Source organism: Odocoileus virginianus, chromosome 29 (genome assembly GCF_023699985.2).
Source record: "Odocoileus virginianus isolate 20LAN1187 ecotype Illinois chromosome 29, Ovbor_1.2, whole genome shotgun sequence".
In the NCBI taxonomy this organism is placed as follows: domain Eukaryota; kingdom Metazoa; phylum Chordata; class Mammalia; order Artiodactyla; family Cervidae; genus Odocoileus; species Odocoileus virginianus.
In genome coordinates, this window is record NC_069702.1 from 25,152,967 (window position 1) to 25,168,246 (window position 15,280).

Genomic DNA, 15,280 nt, shown 5'->3' on the forward strand with positions numbered 1-15,280 from the left:
TCCTCCCCACCCTGTGACCCCTGCATTATCCCACTCCATTTTTTTTTTTTACATTTGAATGTATTTATTTTTTTATTTGGTTTTCAATGGTGAATTTCCATTTACAGTTGTTATAGAATATTGGCTATATTCCCTGTGTTGTACAATATATCCTTGTAGCTTATTATATACCAAATAGTTTGTACCTCATATTCCCCACCTCTATATTGCCCTTCCCCACTTACATCTCCCACTGGCAACCACTAGTTTGTTCTCTAGATCTGCAAGTTTGCTTCCTTTTTGTTATATTCCCTAGTTTGTTGTATTCTTTAGATTCCACATATGTGATATCATACAGTATCTGCCTGTCTCTGAATTATTGCACTTAGCATAATGCCCTCCAAGTTCATCCAGGTTACACACACACATACACACACACACGTGACAAAACTTCATTCTCTGTTAATGGCTGATCAACACTTGCATCTTCCCACTCTTCAAGTGTACGGCAACCATGCAGCCTCCCCATTTTACATGTCCTTCTCAGAATCCAAGCTTTCCACCTCTACATGTATAAATGTTTTCATCAAACAAACAGTGGGAATTCCAATAACCCTCCAGTGATATGAGTATAACTAACAGTTAAGACTGAAGGAGGGATGGGGGCCGGAAGGGGGAATCGGGCTCCCTGGCCATCAATGGGACAAATCCTTCCTATTTGATGGCAAAATGTAGTGCTTTTCCCCCATCTTGCCCCCTGCCACCCTCAGCTCCCCACTAGGCCCCAGGAGCCCCATCTCACCAACTGGCTTTTCCATCTGTGTCACAGCCTTCAAGGCAGCGGCCCTGATCCAGAGGTGGTACCGACGCTACATGGCCCGCCTGGAGATGAGGCGGCACTGCACCTGGAGCATCTTCCAGTCCATCGAGTACGCCGGGCAGCAGGACCAGGTCAAGGTGCGCCGGGGTGTGGGATGGGACCACCTCCAGCTCTGCCTCTCAGCCCCCGGGGCAGCACGCCCCAAGGGGCCTGGAAGGCTGTGGATCACTCCTGGGGTCCCCTTCTGTCTCTAAAGCCACATCTGCTTGGGTTTCTCTGCAGCTCCACAATTTCTTCAGCTACCTTGTGGATCACGTCACCCCCAGCAGTCACAACGAGAGTGAGTGTGAACTGCCACCGGCAGGTCCTCCGGGCTGAGGTCAGAGACATCGGGGGAGGTGGGGGGCGAGCGGGGAGTGAAAATGTGAATCTAGTGAGGGCCAGGGAATGAGCGAGGCGGTTCTCCCGGAAGTACACGAGTTTGAGAAGGAGGCGAGTCTGAGCACAGGGAGTGTATTTGGTAAATAGAGGAAACACCGGGAGGTGGAGGAGGGGCTCAGAAAAGGGGAGGTAGGCGGTAAAGGAGTGGCTAACTAAACCGGCAGTTTGTCAGGGAAATAATGCAAAACGCAGCCCAGGAGGCCTCCAACCTGAAGGCAGTGGGAGCTGGAGTCTGTGTCAACTCCTGAAAGTCACTGGTGGGAGCTGCTGGGAGGGGCGGATGGGAAGGATCATTGACGTGCATCCGGCCTCTCTGCTGATCCAGGGGAAGCCCTCAGGCAGTGATGCTAGGGCGGCCTTTGGAAATCAATTGCCCAAGAGTCTGAGGCATCTGCCGTACTAAGTACCCCAGAAATGCCTGTGAACGTCCACTTAAAATTTTAAGAAAATTAAATGTGCATTAATTTTTTTCAATACCATCCTTGTAGAGAAGGGGGACAAAAAGAAGCAAATGTGGAAAAACATGGGAAACCTATTGAAAATATGTTCATTTCCCCAGTACCCCTTTCCTTCTGCTTACCAACCTAAGCCCCTAAATCTCTGTACTTTCTAAGTCAGTCAGTCTTTTAAAATAAAAGTAAAATGGATTTGACATGATGAAACCTTTCTCCTGCCCATCCTAGTTTCTCACGATCTTGCCTTCTCCTTTCCCCTTCAAGTGCAGTCCAGGGAACGGACTCTGTATTTCCCGAGCCTGCGGGTCTGCTCTAAGCCAGCCCACTCTTTCTCTCCTGCTTAGGGGACTTCCTGACCCGCATGCTCACTGAGCAGCGATCCCCCCAGGACTCCGAGATGGAGAACCGCAGTGACTATGAGTCCATCGAGGTACCGGACAGCTACACAGGGCCACGGCTCTCCTTCCCGCTCCTTCCTGACCACGCAACTGCCCTGGTGGAAGCTTTCAGACGGAAACAGGTAAGCCCACACCAGGATCCTGGGTCACCAGCAATCCCACGGAAAGGGTAGCAGCAGAGTGGACACAATGCAAAAGGAATGGCCCTGGATTTAGGGTGTTCGTGTCAGGGGTCCACCAGAGAGATCCACTCGCCGTTTTCTTAGCCAGGACCTTGTGGGTGATCAGCCAGTTTTTATATATTGAAAACCCCTCCCCCTAATCGTGTAATCTCTTTGTTCATTCATCTCACAGATACTGAGCACTGCTATGGGCAGGCACTGTTCCGGATACTACACTGAACAGTGAACAAAACAGACACAAATCTCTGCCCGCAGAGGGCTGACATTTTAGTGGGGAGACACAATAAATAACAAATTAGTAATATATATATATAATATGTAATATATACATTTCATATATATATATGTAATATGTAATATATTAGGTGGTAGAGCTATGTCAGAGCATAAACTGAGTTCCCAGTGGGAGAAATGGCAATTTTACAGAGTGATCTGGGAAGGCATTACTGAAAAGGTGGTTTCTGAGCAAGGGTCGAATGTGGCGAGGGAGTGTGCCACGTGTATGTCTGCAGAAAGAGTTCTAGACAGAGGGAATAGATGGCAAGGCCCTGGGCAGGACCTCGCCTGGACTGCTCCAGGACATCAGCAAGGCCACTGGGGCTGGAGATGAGGGAACCAGGAGACAACTGTCAGGAGATGGAGATAGAGGGGTAAGTAGGGTAGACGCGATCTTCTGAAGGAGATGGGGAAACCATGAGCACAGAAATGATATAATCCAGCTTTCTTTTTAAAATAATCATACTGTTTGCTGAATAGAGTGTAGGGAGCCAGGGCTGAAATAGGGAGGTGGGTCAAGAGACTACTGCAATATAGTCCAAGCTTGAAACCCAGGCATAGAGGTAGTGAGAAGTGGCCAGAGTCTGGCTCTTAGGCCAGATTCCAATCCTTCCCCTGATTTCACACGAAGATAACTCACTACAGAAGCTGGGATGATTTTCCCAGTAATGTCAGGATCACTGATACCATCAGCGTAGAGGCACTTATTCATAAAACAATCTTATGTTTCTCCCTAGCTAACGGCAAAGAAGGGTTACACAGAGTAGGTAGGAAGAGGACATTGGTTCAGTATTTAAAGGATGATGAAAAACATGAAGAAAGGCAGAAGATGAGTGAAAAAGAAACAATCTGTGCATAGGTCCCAGGAGCAGTTTACTAGGGTCACTTAATGCGGTCTTGGGGTCATTCAGTGGTAAACATGTGACCCGTCTTCCCTCACGAATATGTGTTGTTTTGTCCCCTCCCCGCTCTCCCTCCTAGTAGAGGCTCCATGCTCGCTATGTCTTGAATCTTTTGCACGAAGCCAGGAAACATCTGGTACAACTGCCAAACATCAACCGGGTCTCCACTTGTTACAGCGAGGAAGTCACAGTATGTGGTAAGAGCCGGTCAAAAGTGGCTTTATGCACTGGACACGAGCCAGAAAATTCTGCCTGTTGTCGGGGAGAGAGGGGAGGCCTAGGGGGGTCCTGATGGCCAGGTGGGCAGGCCAGCGTCATGCCTTCACACTGAATATATTTACATATTTATTCCACAGTTACTTAAATGGGGTGGGGAGGGCCAGCGCCTTGAAGAACTGTGGGCCAGAGGGCCCAGCCTCTTCTTGATTTTTCCAAGAGATTCAGATTTGGCCCCAAACTCATGCTGTCCATTTAGAACAGAATCCCAGCAAATAACTAGTCCTTCGCTTGTTAGAAGACAGTTTATTTATTGTACCTGAACAGGTCTAAATGCCTAGCAAATGATTCCTTCCGTCTACATTTACTCTTAAAGAGAAATCCCGTTGATGACAACTTTCTCCATCTCCTTCTATGATCAGTGATGTCTTAATATCCATTACAGGGGAAACTATAACACACAGGGGCTGTAAACTAGCACTTCCAGGGCCACACGCAGCCTGCAATATGTCTTGTCTGCTTCAAAATGTTCTTAAATTTATAGTTTCCAACATTTGAAAGTTGGGAGGATTTCATGTTAAAATGTAGATTTCCAACTTCTTGAAAAATGTTATAATACTGACCCACATCAGTGAGTATCAGCTTCTTACTTTAAGATGGGGCAAAAATCTCTCCAGTTCTCATCTAGGCTTTTAGCCCTACACCATTCTGTCCCATTTACTGTTTGTGATAATCATACAGAAGAAATATCATGCTTTCTGCTTTCAATATTAACTAACCTTGCAACAGGGAAGACATTAACACCAAGACATTAAGTCATGTCTGACTCTTTCTGACCCATGGGACTATATAGCCCACCAGGCTATATTTCCTCTGTACATGAAATTTCCCAGGCAAGAATACTTGAGTGGGTAGCCATTCGCTTCTCCAGGGGATCTTCCTGACCCGGGATTGAACCCACATCTCCTGCATTGGCAGATAGATTCTTTACCACTTAACCACCTAGGAAGCAGCTAGTTATTTGTCCCTGTCTTATATATGGAAAAATGAGTGACCATAAGTTTATCAGGTTTTCCTGGATATTTTTATTTAAATTGAGTTACAGCTGACATAATATTGCATTAGTTTTAGGAATACAATGAGTATTTTTTATAGTAAAACTTAGAAACAATGGTGAAGATCAATCAAAACTGATATTTTTTCTTTGTTAGGAGATTTACATGGCCAGTTGGATGACTTAATATTTATATTTTATAAGGTATGAACCCTCAAATTATGTTTCTGTCTTGTTCTGAGGTTTAATCACATACAGTATCTATTACAAAATGCTTAAGTAGTACTTGTATTTTAAAATATTTTAGAGTGATATTTGCTACTATGTAGCAAATGCAGAATGTAAAAATGATTATTGCATTATATTGTAGTGTATTTTTGTAGACTGTTTATTTTTTTATTTTTTTCATTTATTTTTATTAGTTAGAGGCTAGTTACTTTACAGTATTGTAGTGGTTTTTGCCATACATTGACATGAATCAGCCATGGATTTACATGTGTTCCCCATTGTAGACTGTTTAAAAAAGAGAAAATCTATGGTTAATAAAATCATTATTTGAAAAAAAGAAAATCAAGTACTAAATAGAGAAAATTATTTATTATCAAAGCAACGAAAAGCTATTATCATACCTATTTTTAGTTACCAAATGCTCTGCATAGTGATAAATATTCCACTAATGTAATTAACACAAAGCATTTTCTGATGTATTGTCTTGTTAAATTCTGAGAAATGTATGGCAGCTAGTATTATTGCCAGTTAGAGACAGAGTGGCCAGAACTTAAACGAGCCTTGGAATTACAAACCACCTGGCAACACTGTGCATTTGGATAATGAACACATTTATTTTGGTGAGCATGTCATAACCTTAGCCTTGCTAGAAAGGAAATATGAGACCAACAGAAAGTATCTCCAATATTTCCATCTTTTACCGACATTTCCCGTTTGGAAAAGAGCCAGACAGCACAGCACTGGCTTTCGGGCCTGATGTGACTGTCAGAGGCACAATGGCTTGACCCGATTTCCTATTTCCTTCCTCCCGCTGTTTCTGCTTGGACTTGACTCCTCGTTGGGAAGAACGGCCTCCCATCACCAGAGCGGGCCTATGTGTTCAATGGCGACTTTGTGGACCGAGGGAAGGATTCAGTCGAGATCCTAATGGTTCTCTTTGCCTTCATGTTGGTTTACCCAAAAGAGTTCCATCTTAACCGAGGAAACCATGAGGACCATATGGTGAACTTACGGTATAAGCCAAAACATGCTGGGGGATTTGGTCTTTACTGGTTGCAGCTGTGAAGTTATTTTTCCAGAGCTTCTTATTTGTTAGATGCATTTTCAAATCAGTCTTCAAGTTTATAAAGTGGAATACACAATATATACCATTTTAAAAGATATTCTTAAAAGTTTACACGTTATCCTACTATTCTAGTAAAACTATTACATTTGTTTTCACATGGCCAAACACTTTAATTATACAAACAGTAAGGGTTCACTATAGAAAAAGTACAAAATATAGATAAGCAAAAGAAAATTAAAGTATCCCATATTTCTACCCACAGATAATGTAATTTTAAACAGTTGGCAATTATTTTCAATGTTTTTTCTATATATATATATTTTTTTAATTTATTTTTGATTGGAGGATAATTGCTTTACTATGTTTTGTTGGTTCCTGCTATACATCAATATGAGTCAGCCATAGGTATACATATACAATATGCATTTTGATAAAAATGCAATTGTGCCATACATAATATCACTAAATTTAATATCTGTTTCTGCTTCTGACTCTAGATATGGTTTTACCAAGGAAGTGATGCATAAATATAAGGTATGCAGCTCTTAAAAGCATGTTTCCCCCAGTGCAGATAAATCAAGTGAATTATTTAAAACTTAGTATCATGTTTTCAGATCCACGGCAAGAAAATACTAAAACTACTGCAAGATGTGTTCTGCTGGCTTCCACTGGCCACTCTGGTTGATGAGAAAGTCCTGATTCTTCATGGTGGAGTGTCAGACAGGACTGACTTGGAGCTCTTGGCTAAACTAGACAGGCACAAGGTACTGACTGAGCACTAAAATAATGTGGATTTCTGTATAATGCCAGGCGTCACTGCCAACAAATGTAAAACAGATGTCATCTTGACTCCATGCTGACTCCAGCTGACTAATAAGGGCTGTTAAGAGAATCCATTAAATCTTTGAACAGAGGATTGGGAATCCACCGCTGGAGCAGGTGTACTGTGATTCATTAATGCTTGCCATGGATGATGGTGGGGAATGGCAGCTAGTGCCACTGTTGAAAGCCTCGAGTCCTAACCACTGGACCTGCCAGGGAACTCCCTAGAACCTTTGCTTTCTAATTTTCCACTTCCAAAATGAAATAGAAAAAATAGAAACTATTGGGGTGTAAGATATTCTGTTGTTTACACGCCCCCTCCTCCTGCTTGTTTTTGTTAAGTTCCTTTAGGACAAGTATTAATACCTTCTCTGCTTATTTTGAATTTCTGATATCACTTTCTTTGCATACAGTAAGCACTTAAAACATGGTTGTTGAGTTTAACTGCAGGAATTGAGACCCTGCAAGCTGTGCAGTGCAGCCAAAAAAAGAAGCAAAGATTCTGTTTTCTTTTAATCATAGACTCTTACCCTTGAATTGTATATTATAGCCTCTCTCCTCCAGCTGCCTATCTACCCAGGAATGAATCCCTGCTATGACATCCTTGAGCAGTTCCAAATACAAAGAACTCATCCCACATAAGCCAGTCTACTTTGGGCAACTCTAACTGAGGTACAGTAAGTCCTGTACATACGAATGAATGTGGTTGCAAGAACACATTCATAAGTCCAGTTTGTTCGTGAATCCCAAGTTAGCGTAGGTTCCCAACATAATTAGCTATATAGTGCTGTACTGTAATAGGTTTATAGTACTTTTCACACAAATAATAGATACATAAAAAACAGACACAAAAAAACACTTTAACTCTTACAGGACAGTGCCTTGAAAAGTACAGTAGTACAGTATGACAGCTGGCATACAGGGCTGGCATGCATGTCTTTGAAAGTTTGCAACCTGGAGGTTCATATATACAGAGACTTACTGTAGAAGGCTATGCTGCTGTTGTTCAGTTGCCAAATGGTGTCCGACTCTTTGCAACCCCATGAACTGCACCACACCAGGCCTCTCTGTCTCTCCCCATCTCCCAGAGTTTGCCCAAATTCATGTCCACTGAGTCGGTGATACCATCCAACCATCTCATCCTCTGTCACCCTCTTCTCCTTCTGTTATGAGACATAAATGAAAGAGGGTGGCCTTAAAATCAGACAGACCTGAGTCAGAATCTGGAAGCAAGCACTTCTTGGCTGGTTTGGCAGCGTCGTGTACTAGGCTGTCCAGGCGCCGAGGCTTCTTATGTCTTGTTACTCTGCCATCCTTAGACTGTCATCCCCATGCCCTCATGTGCATAGCTCAAAATAGCCTGCCACCACATCTGCGTTCCAAGCAATACAGTAGAGGAATGAAGGGAAGAAGAATATCCTACCCTTTAAAGACATAGTGAAGATGTTACAAACATCTCTTCTGCCCTCATCCCACTGGTCAGAACATAGTGCATTCCTGTAGACAGGATGTGGTGGCTCCTTTGATCTCTGTGGGACCATCTCAACTCCAGTGTGATGGATCCATGGCTTAATTCCCTTCAGCTTCACCAGGGAAATGGGTTATGAGTATCACCTCATAAGGTCCAGTCCAGCAAGGTGATACCACAGAAATGCATGGTATGTGCTAAACATAATAACACCTTCCATAAGTTGTTCAGGTACAAGGACCTTGCCATGTCCATTACAGACCCACACTTCCTAGAGTCAGCATTCTGAGAATGGTTAGGACTCCAGTCTGATCCCCATTCATTGGCCTTAAGTCTTCAGGAAAATACTTTGTACAGCATTTTATGAGATGCCAACGAGCAATCAGGGCCAGCACTTGGGCTAGTCTTCTGGATGTTTATTCTCCCAAGATTCCCACAGGATCCAGTCTCCAGGACAGCAGTGGCACAAGCGAACATCTGTGGGAAACATTAATCTGCTAGAAGTAAATGTACATAGAGCAGTGAAAGTAGCTTCCAACGATTCTATATACCTGACAGTATCTATGTTCCTTAATTGAATTCCTTCTGGATCGCAAACTATTTCTGAAACAACGGGAAGGTCTCTAGAACAACATCTCATAGTTTCTTAACTGGCACCTGCTTCTAAGGCCTGGGCTTCTCTCGTGGTTCAGCTGGTAAAGAATCCGCTTGCAATGTGGGAGACCTGGGTTCAAGCCCTGGGTTGGAAAGATCCCCTGGAGAAGGGAGCGGGCTACCCACTCCAGTATTCTGGCCTGGAGAATTCCATGGACTGTATAATCCGTGGGGGTCGCAAAGAGTCAGACACAATTGAGCAACTTTCACTTCTAAGTTCAGTTCAGTTCAGTCGTGTCTGACTCTTTGCAACTCCACGAATCGCAGCACGCCAGGCCTCCCTGTCCATCACCAACTCCCGGAGTCTACCCAAACCCATGTCCATTGAGTTGGTGATGCCATCCAGCCATCTCATCCTCTGTCATCCCCTTCTCCTCCTGCCCCCAATCCCTCTCAGCATCAGGGTCTTTTCAAATGAGTCAGCTCCTCGCATCAGGTGGGCCAAAGTATTGGAGTTTCAGCTTCAACATCAATCCTTCCAATGAACACCCAGGACTGATCTCCTTTAGGATGGACTGGTTGGATCTCCTTGCAGTCCAAGGGACTCTCAAGAGTCTTCTCCAACACCACAGTTCAAAAGCATCAATTCTTCTGCACTCAGCTTTCTTTATAGTCCAACTCTCACATCCATACATGGCCACTGGAAAAACCACAGCCTTGACTAGTCAGACCTTTATTGACAAAGTAATGTCTCTTGCTTTTTAATAATGCTGTCTAGATTGGTCATAACTTTCCTTCCAAGGAGTAAGCATCTTTTAATTTCATGGCCGCAATCACCATCTGCAGTGATTTTGGAGCCCAGAAAAATAAAGTCAGCCACTGTTTCCCCATCTATTTGCCATGAAGTGATGGGACCAGATGCCATGATCTTAGTTTTCTGAATGTTGAGCTTTAAGCCAACTTTTTCGCTCTCCTCTTTCACTTTGATCAAGAGGCTCTTTAGTTCTTCTTCACTTTCTGCCATAAGGGTGGTGTCATCTGCATATCTGAGGTTATTGATATTTCTCCCGGCTATCTCACTTCTAAGGGCTACCTTCAACTGGAAGTAGGGCAACCAGTGAGGCTTTATTACAGGTTAAAGTAATCTCCTGACATATTTTAGCCATAGTCTTTTTAAGAGTGTGATTCCTCTTCCATTTTGCCAGTAGATTGGAGTTGTCAAGAAGCATGTAATTTCCAAAGAAGGTTTAAAGCTTTTACTTCTTGAGATATTCTTGCTATAAAAGCCCCTTTATTGTCACTCAAAATGGACCTAAGTAACCCAAACCTAGGAATTATTTCTTTTAGGAGAGCTTTAACAACCTCATGCTTTTTCAGGCCAGTAAGGAAATTCTTCTATCCAACCAGTAAAAGTGTTCACAGATGACTAATAAAGTTTCACAGATGCCTAAGGTTTCCAGTGACTATTGGCATCACAGTGAAGTCACTAATCTTCTCCCAGTCCAGCACCTGGGGTCTGAACTCCTTTGATAAAAGGCAGTGACCCAGTTTTAGGAATATTTTTAGCACACACTATGCATTTCTGGATAAGCTTTTGAATTGTCCTTTGTATGTTTGGTCCTGTGTTAAGTTAGCGAATCCACTAGAGGGTGCTGTCTCTCCCACAGTGGATACTCCAGTGTACATCATGTTACACCTTCTGTAAGGTGTTCAGGTACAAGGACCTTACTATATCTATTATAAACCCAGCCTTCCTAGAGTCAGCATCCTGAGAATGACCAAGACTCCAATCAGATCCCCATTCATTGGCCTTAAATTTTAGGAAAATAGATAGCATCTTACCAGATCTACATCGGCGACCAGAGCCAACTCTGGGGACCTAGGTGTTCCTGGCTGCTGGCTTTGCTGTTTGATCTGCTAGATTATTCCTTCCATCAGTCACACAGTCTGCCTTCTGATGTCCTGAACAGTGGACATTCATTCTTTTGGCTCCATGATAGTTTCTAATAAGGTTAAAATTTCTTCAGCAGGTTAAGTTCCTTATTCCCTGCAATTAACAGTCCTCTCTCCAAGTGGCCCTATGAGCATGGGCCACCAAGAAAGCATACTTTAGGATCAGTGAAGACAGTTGCTCTCTTATCCTTGCATAGATGGAGGGCTCTCATCAGGGCTGTGAGCTCTCCCTTTCGTGCAGAGATTCCTGGGGGAAGGGCTTCTGCTTCCAGGGTATTTTGGTGAGTTACCACCACATACCCAGCTTTGCATTCTTCCTGGTCCATAAAGTTGCCTCCCTCTGTGAACATCTCAAGGTCTGGGTTCCCCAGTGGCTGGTCCGTCAGGTCGGGATGGCTGGAATAGACTGGTTCAATTATCTGAATGCAACCATGCATAAGCTCTTCAGTATTATTTGGGAGCAGAGTGGCAGGATGCAAGATGGAGGCTGCTTTCAGAGTAACATTAGGATTATCCAATAATATAGCCTGATACTTTGCACATCTTCCTAAAGTTAAACCAATATCCTCCCCCTCTGTTCTAGGAGGAGAAATAAACAGTGAGGGGTATGCACTGTGGCAGGTTGTCCTAATATAAATTTCTCCGCTTCTGGTAAAAGATCACAGGTCACTGCTACAGCCCAAAGACAAATTGGCCATCCCTTAGTAACTGTATCTAATTGCTTTAAGAAATACTCAGCAGGCTCCTTATTCTACCCAGGTTCCAAGTCAGGACTCCAAGGCTGATTCTTTGTCTCTCATGACAATAAGTCAAAGGGCTTTCTGATATCTGGAGGACCTAAAGCCAGGGCAGTTATTTTTTTCTTTGATAACCTGGAATGCACTATAGCATTTCCCTAGTTGAGTCTAGAGATTCATGTCTCCTCCTTTAGAGTGAAAGTGTTAGTCACTCAGTCATGTCGAACTCTTTGTGACCCCATGGACTGTAGCCCACCAGGCTTCTCTGTCCATGGGATTCTCCAGGCAAGATTTCTGGAGTGGGTTGCCATTCCCTTCTCCAGGGGATCTTCCCAAAAAAGGGGTTGAACCTGGGTCTCCTGCATTGCAGGCAGATTCTTTACCATCTGAGCCACCAGGGAAATCTCCTTTAAAAGAGCTTCCTAAAAGGGTTTTGCAGTGAGTCCAAAACTGGGGATCCAGATGAGGCAGAACCTGGCCATCCCTAGGAATCCCTGAAGTTTATTTATTTATTTATGTATTGACTGTGCTGCATGGCATGTGGGGTCTTAATTCCCCCGCCAGGGATTGAACTCACGCCACCTATAGTGGAAGTTCGGGTATCAACCACTTGACAGCCAGGGAAGTCCCCCTGTGGTTCTCTTGGTATAAGAATGGCAATCCCGGCTAGAGCTTCCTCTGTCAAAGAGCAAGTTTGTATCCGTGAGAGTTCAGAACCCAAATATTTTGCAGAGGGCAGAAAAGTATGACTTTTTTCTTGAACACCTTATAGCCTCGTTCAACCAAAAAGTTCAAGGTCAAAACTGTGTGCTGGTCTGAGATGCCCTTTGTCTTACAAGCAATCAGAATATCATCCACAAACTGGATCAAGGCTGCCTCGATTAGCTGAGGGTCTCTCAAATCTTTTGCCAGGATTTCTCCAAATATTGTGGGAGTATTTTAAAAATTCCTGTGGGACTACTATCCAGCAATATTCTTGCTGAACTTCTGTATCTAGATCTTACTACTCAAATCTAAAGACTCTTAGGATTCAAAACTCATGGGTATACAAAAAAAGGGAATCCAAGTCTAATGCAGTAAGCCAACACAAATCTCCAGAAAAAGTAGTGAGCAGAGTGTATGAGTTAGGGACTCCTGGATGAATATCTTCTACAGTTTGATTAATATCCCTCAAGGCGTGCATAAATTGATATTCATCTGTGCCTGGTGTCCAGACAGTAAAACTGAAGTATTATCAGGTGACAGCAGGGATGTAGTAAATCATGTTCCAGGGTTTCCAGGATGAATTGAATCAATTTTTCCCCCTTTTGAATGGACTAAACTTCCAGGTGGTTGCAGAAAACAAATTTTTCCAAGGGTCCCTGTTACTGTCACCAATAAGTTGAATCCCCAATTGCCAGTCATTAACTTAATCAGATACAGATGGACATGGACAAGACCAAAATGAAACCAAAGCCCAGATGGGCTCCGGGCTTCTAACTCAGGTATGGAGGTCAGAACTGCCAATCAGTCTAGGTTCAAGTGAATTTCTTGAACAGGGTTACTCATCCAAAAGACGTCTTCTCACCCCAAGACGTCTTCCAACCCCAAATCCCCCAAATCACCTCCTTGCTACAAAACTAAGCACTGAATGTTGGCTGCGCCTTGCCAGGAAACCCAGGGAATCCTCCCTGGAACAGACGGACAAGGGGGCTATTTGGACTCACCCACAGGCTTTTAATACCGGCAACAGGCTGACCAACCATGGGCAGCAGGTCCGTCTGGATTTATCTCCTGGCTGGTGTGCCGTATTTGTTACTGAACCAGGTTCCCTCTGCCCTAGCTTTGCAGCCAAAATGCTCAGATGCCAAAGTTTACAGCAGAGAGAGAGTTTATTCACAAGGCAGCCAAGTGAGGAGGCTGAAGAACAACTCTCAAACCCTCTTCCCTGAAGGCAGGGGTTCAGGGTATTTATGGGAGAAAGAAGCAGAGCATCTGAGCTGTGAGAGGGGTCGGGGGGAGAGGATAAGGAAATGCTGCGGTAATCATGGCTCTGAGCAGGCGTAACCAGGCTACAGACTCTGCGCCTTCAAAAGGGCACTGCTGGGACCCTCGAGCATGCCTGGTTGAAGGGTCAGTGGTCCCATCCAGGCTTAATCAGCTCAGCTGGAACTAGACACAGCTGATTCCAAGTTCCCAGAAAACAACTCGGGCAAACATCTTATTTAGACCACGTGCTGCTTGGAGGACATGCATGTCTTCCATAGTGACAAAGGCCTTGATCAGTGAAGATAGGTTACAGGTGAAATGGATTTCACTAATGTTTACCCACTGTTTTAGAAACTTAGAGAAGCAGGGGGCCTAGAGTCAGCTATCCAGATTCCATCCCAGTGCAGTCTTAGTATCCCTGTGCCTTGGGTTCTTACTTGTACTCTAAGTGAGGGCTTCCCACGTGGCACAGTGGTAAAGAACCCACCTGCCAATGCAGGACACGCGAGAGACACGTGGGATCCCTGGGTCAGGAAGATCCCCTAGAGAAAGAAATGGGAGCCCACTAGGGTATTCTTGCCTGGAGAATCCCGCAGAGGAGCCTGGTGGGCTGCAGACTCTGTGGGATCACAGAGTCAGACATGATTGAGTGAGCCTTCACACTATTAAGTGAGAATGCTATTGCAAAGGGGTGTTCAGCCTAATCAGTGTATTCATAAAAGGGCCCTGGATAGCACCTATTTGGAAGAGGCTTGATACACATTAACACTATTATCCTTAAGAATAAAAGTCAGGGACACCTCTTGAAGCAGATACCATCCTTATAAAGTTACCTGAGGACTGGAAAGGGGCGGGACTGGTGCACTAGCCCTGACTGTGAGGTGGCAGCAGGGAGGGGAGGAGGTGGTTAGGAGTCTGTTCACACTGTGGACTTGCACTCTCTTCGCCCAGGGCCAGAACTGCCTAGGAAGTAATTAACCCTTGTCCAGTGTTACAGAATAACCTCTGTTCTCGTCTCTTCCATTGGGATCCCTCTTCAAATGTCAGTTGGGTACTGCCGAACCACGTCAAGTGCCTCTCTCTGTTCCTGCCCGCAGTCCGTCCACACCGGGACATGGCTTTCTTGTACTGCAGTCCTTAGATCTATTTGAAGAAAGTTCTTGCTCCCTGATTACACACCTGAAGAGTTTTCCTTTGTGAACCTGATGTCCATTGATATCCCCGTGGATGCTGTGGCACTCAGGCATGCTGGGAATAGCCGCTCTTGCCTTTGGCTGGATGCCCCAGGTCTGCTCCATGGCCTGAACCAACTCTTTCTCATGATCAGAATTCTTCCTGCTTGTCAGCTTGGTCCCAGTACCATGATGACTCTGAGGGAGGGAGAGGGACCACACCCGGTCCCTTTGGCAAGAAGAGCATCTTCCCGATTAGGTCCAGGTTGAAGTGGGATGCTCCCGTTCCCTCCCGGGTCCTTCCTCAGCAGGCCCTTCCTGTGAATGGCCAGTTAGAGCAGGTGTCAGGTTTTTCCCATTCCAGCCATCAGTCAAGGCTGCATTTCCTCCCCTGTGTTCGCATCTGTGGAACAAGAGAGTCAGTAAGGGCACGCCTTCTGAGAGGTGCTCTCTAAAAATCACTAGGTTCCTAGAAACAGGTTAGCATTTCTCCAATTATTTGTGGTGGAGGACCAGGTATCATAAATTTTTAACTTGTCACAGACCAGT

At 44.5% G+C, this 15,280-nt stretch overlaps 1 protein-coding gene and 1 long non-coding RNA gene across 6 annotated transcripts in view; one reads left to right on the top strand and one right to left on the bottom strand.

Annotated features, from left to right (window-relative positions):
* Positions 1 to 15,280, top strand: part of PPEF2 (protein phosphatase with EF-hand domain 2) — a 44,645-nt gene that overhangs the window by 15,163 nt on the left and 14,202 nt on the right. For all 3 annotated transcript variants that reach the window (XM_070458283.1, XM_020904147.2, XM_070458282.1), the window contains 8 exons: positions 809 to 936; positions 1,082 to 1,139; positions 2,040 to 2,215; positions 3,536 to 3,650; positions 4,881 to 4,927; positions 5,798 to 5,964; positions 6,515 to 6,551; positions 6,632 to 6,781. In XM_070458283.1, the coding sequence (XP_070314384.1) occupies positions 809 to 936; positions 1,082 to 1,139; positions 2,040 to 2,215; positions 3,536 to 3,650; positions 4,881 to 4,927; positions 5,798 to 5,964; positions 6,515 to 6,551; positions 6,632 to 6,781 (878 nt within the window). The remainder of the gene's footprint in view (positions 1 to 808; positions 937 to 1,081; positions 1,140 to 2,039; positions 2,216 to 3,535; positions 3,651 to 4,880; positions 4,928 to 5,797; positions 5,965 to 6,514; positions 6,552 to 6,631; positions 6,782 to 15,280) is intronic.
* LOC139032044 (uncharacterized) overlaps positions 4,731 to 15,280 on the bottom strand; it is a 61,610-nt gene continuing 51,060 nt past the window's right edge. For all 3 annotated transcript variants that reach the window (XR_011484589.1, XR_011484590.1, XR_011484591.1), the window contains one exon: positions 4,731 to 15,134. This is a non-coding gene — a long non-coding RNA (uncharacterized lncRNA). The remainder of the gene's footprint in view (positions 15,135 to 15,280) is intronic.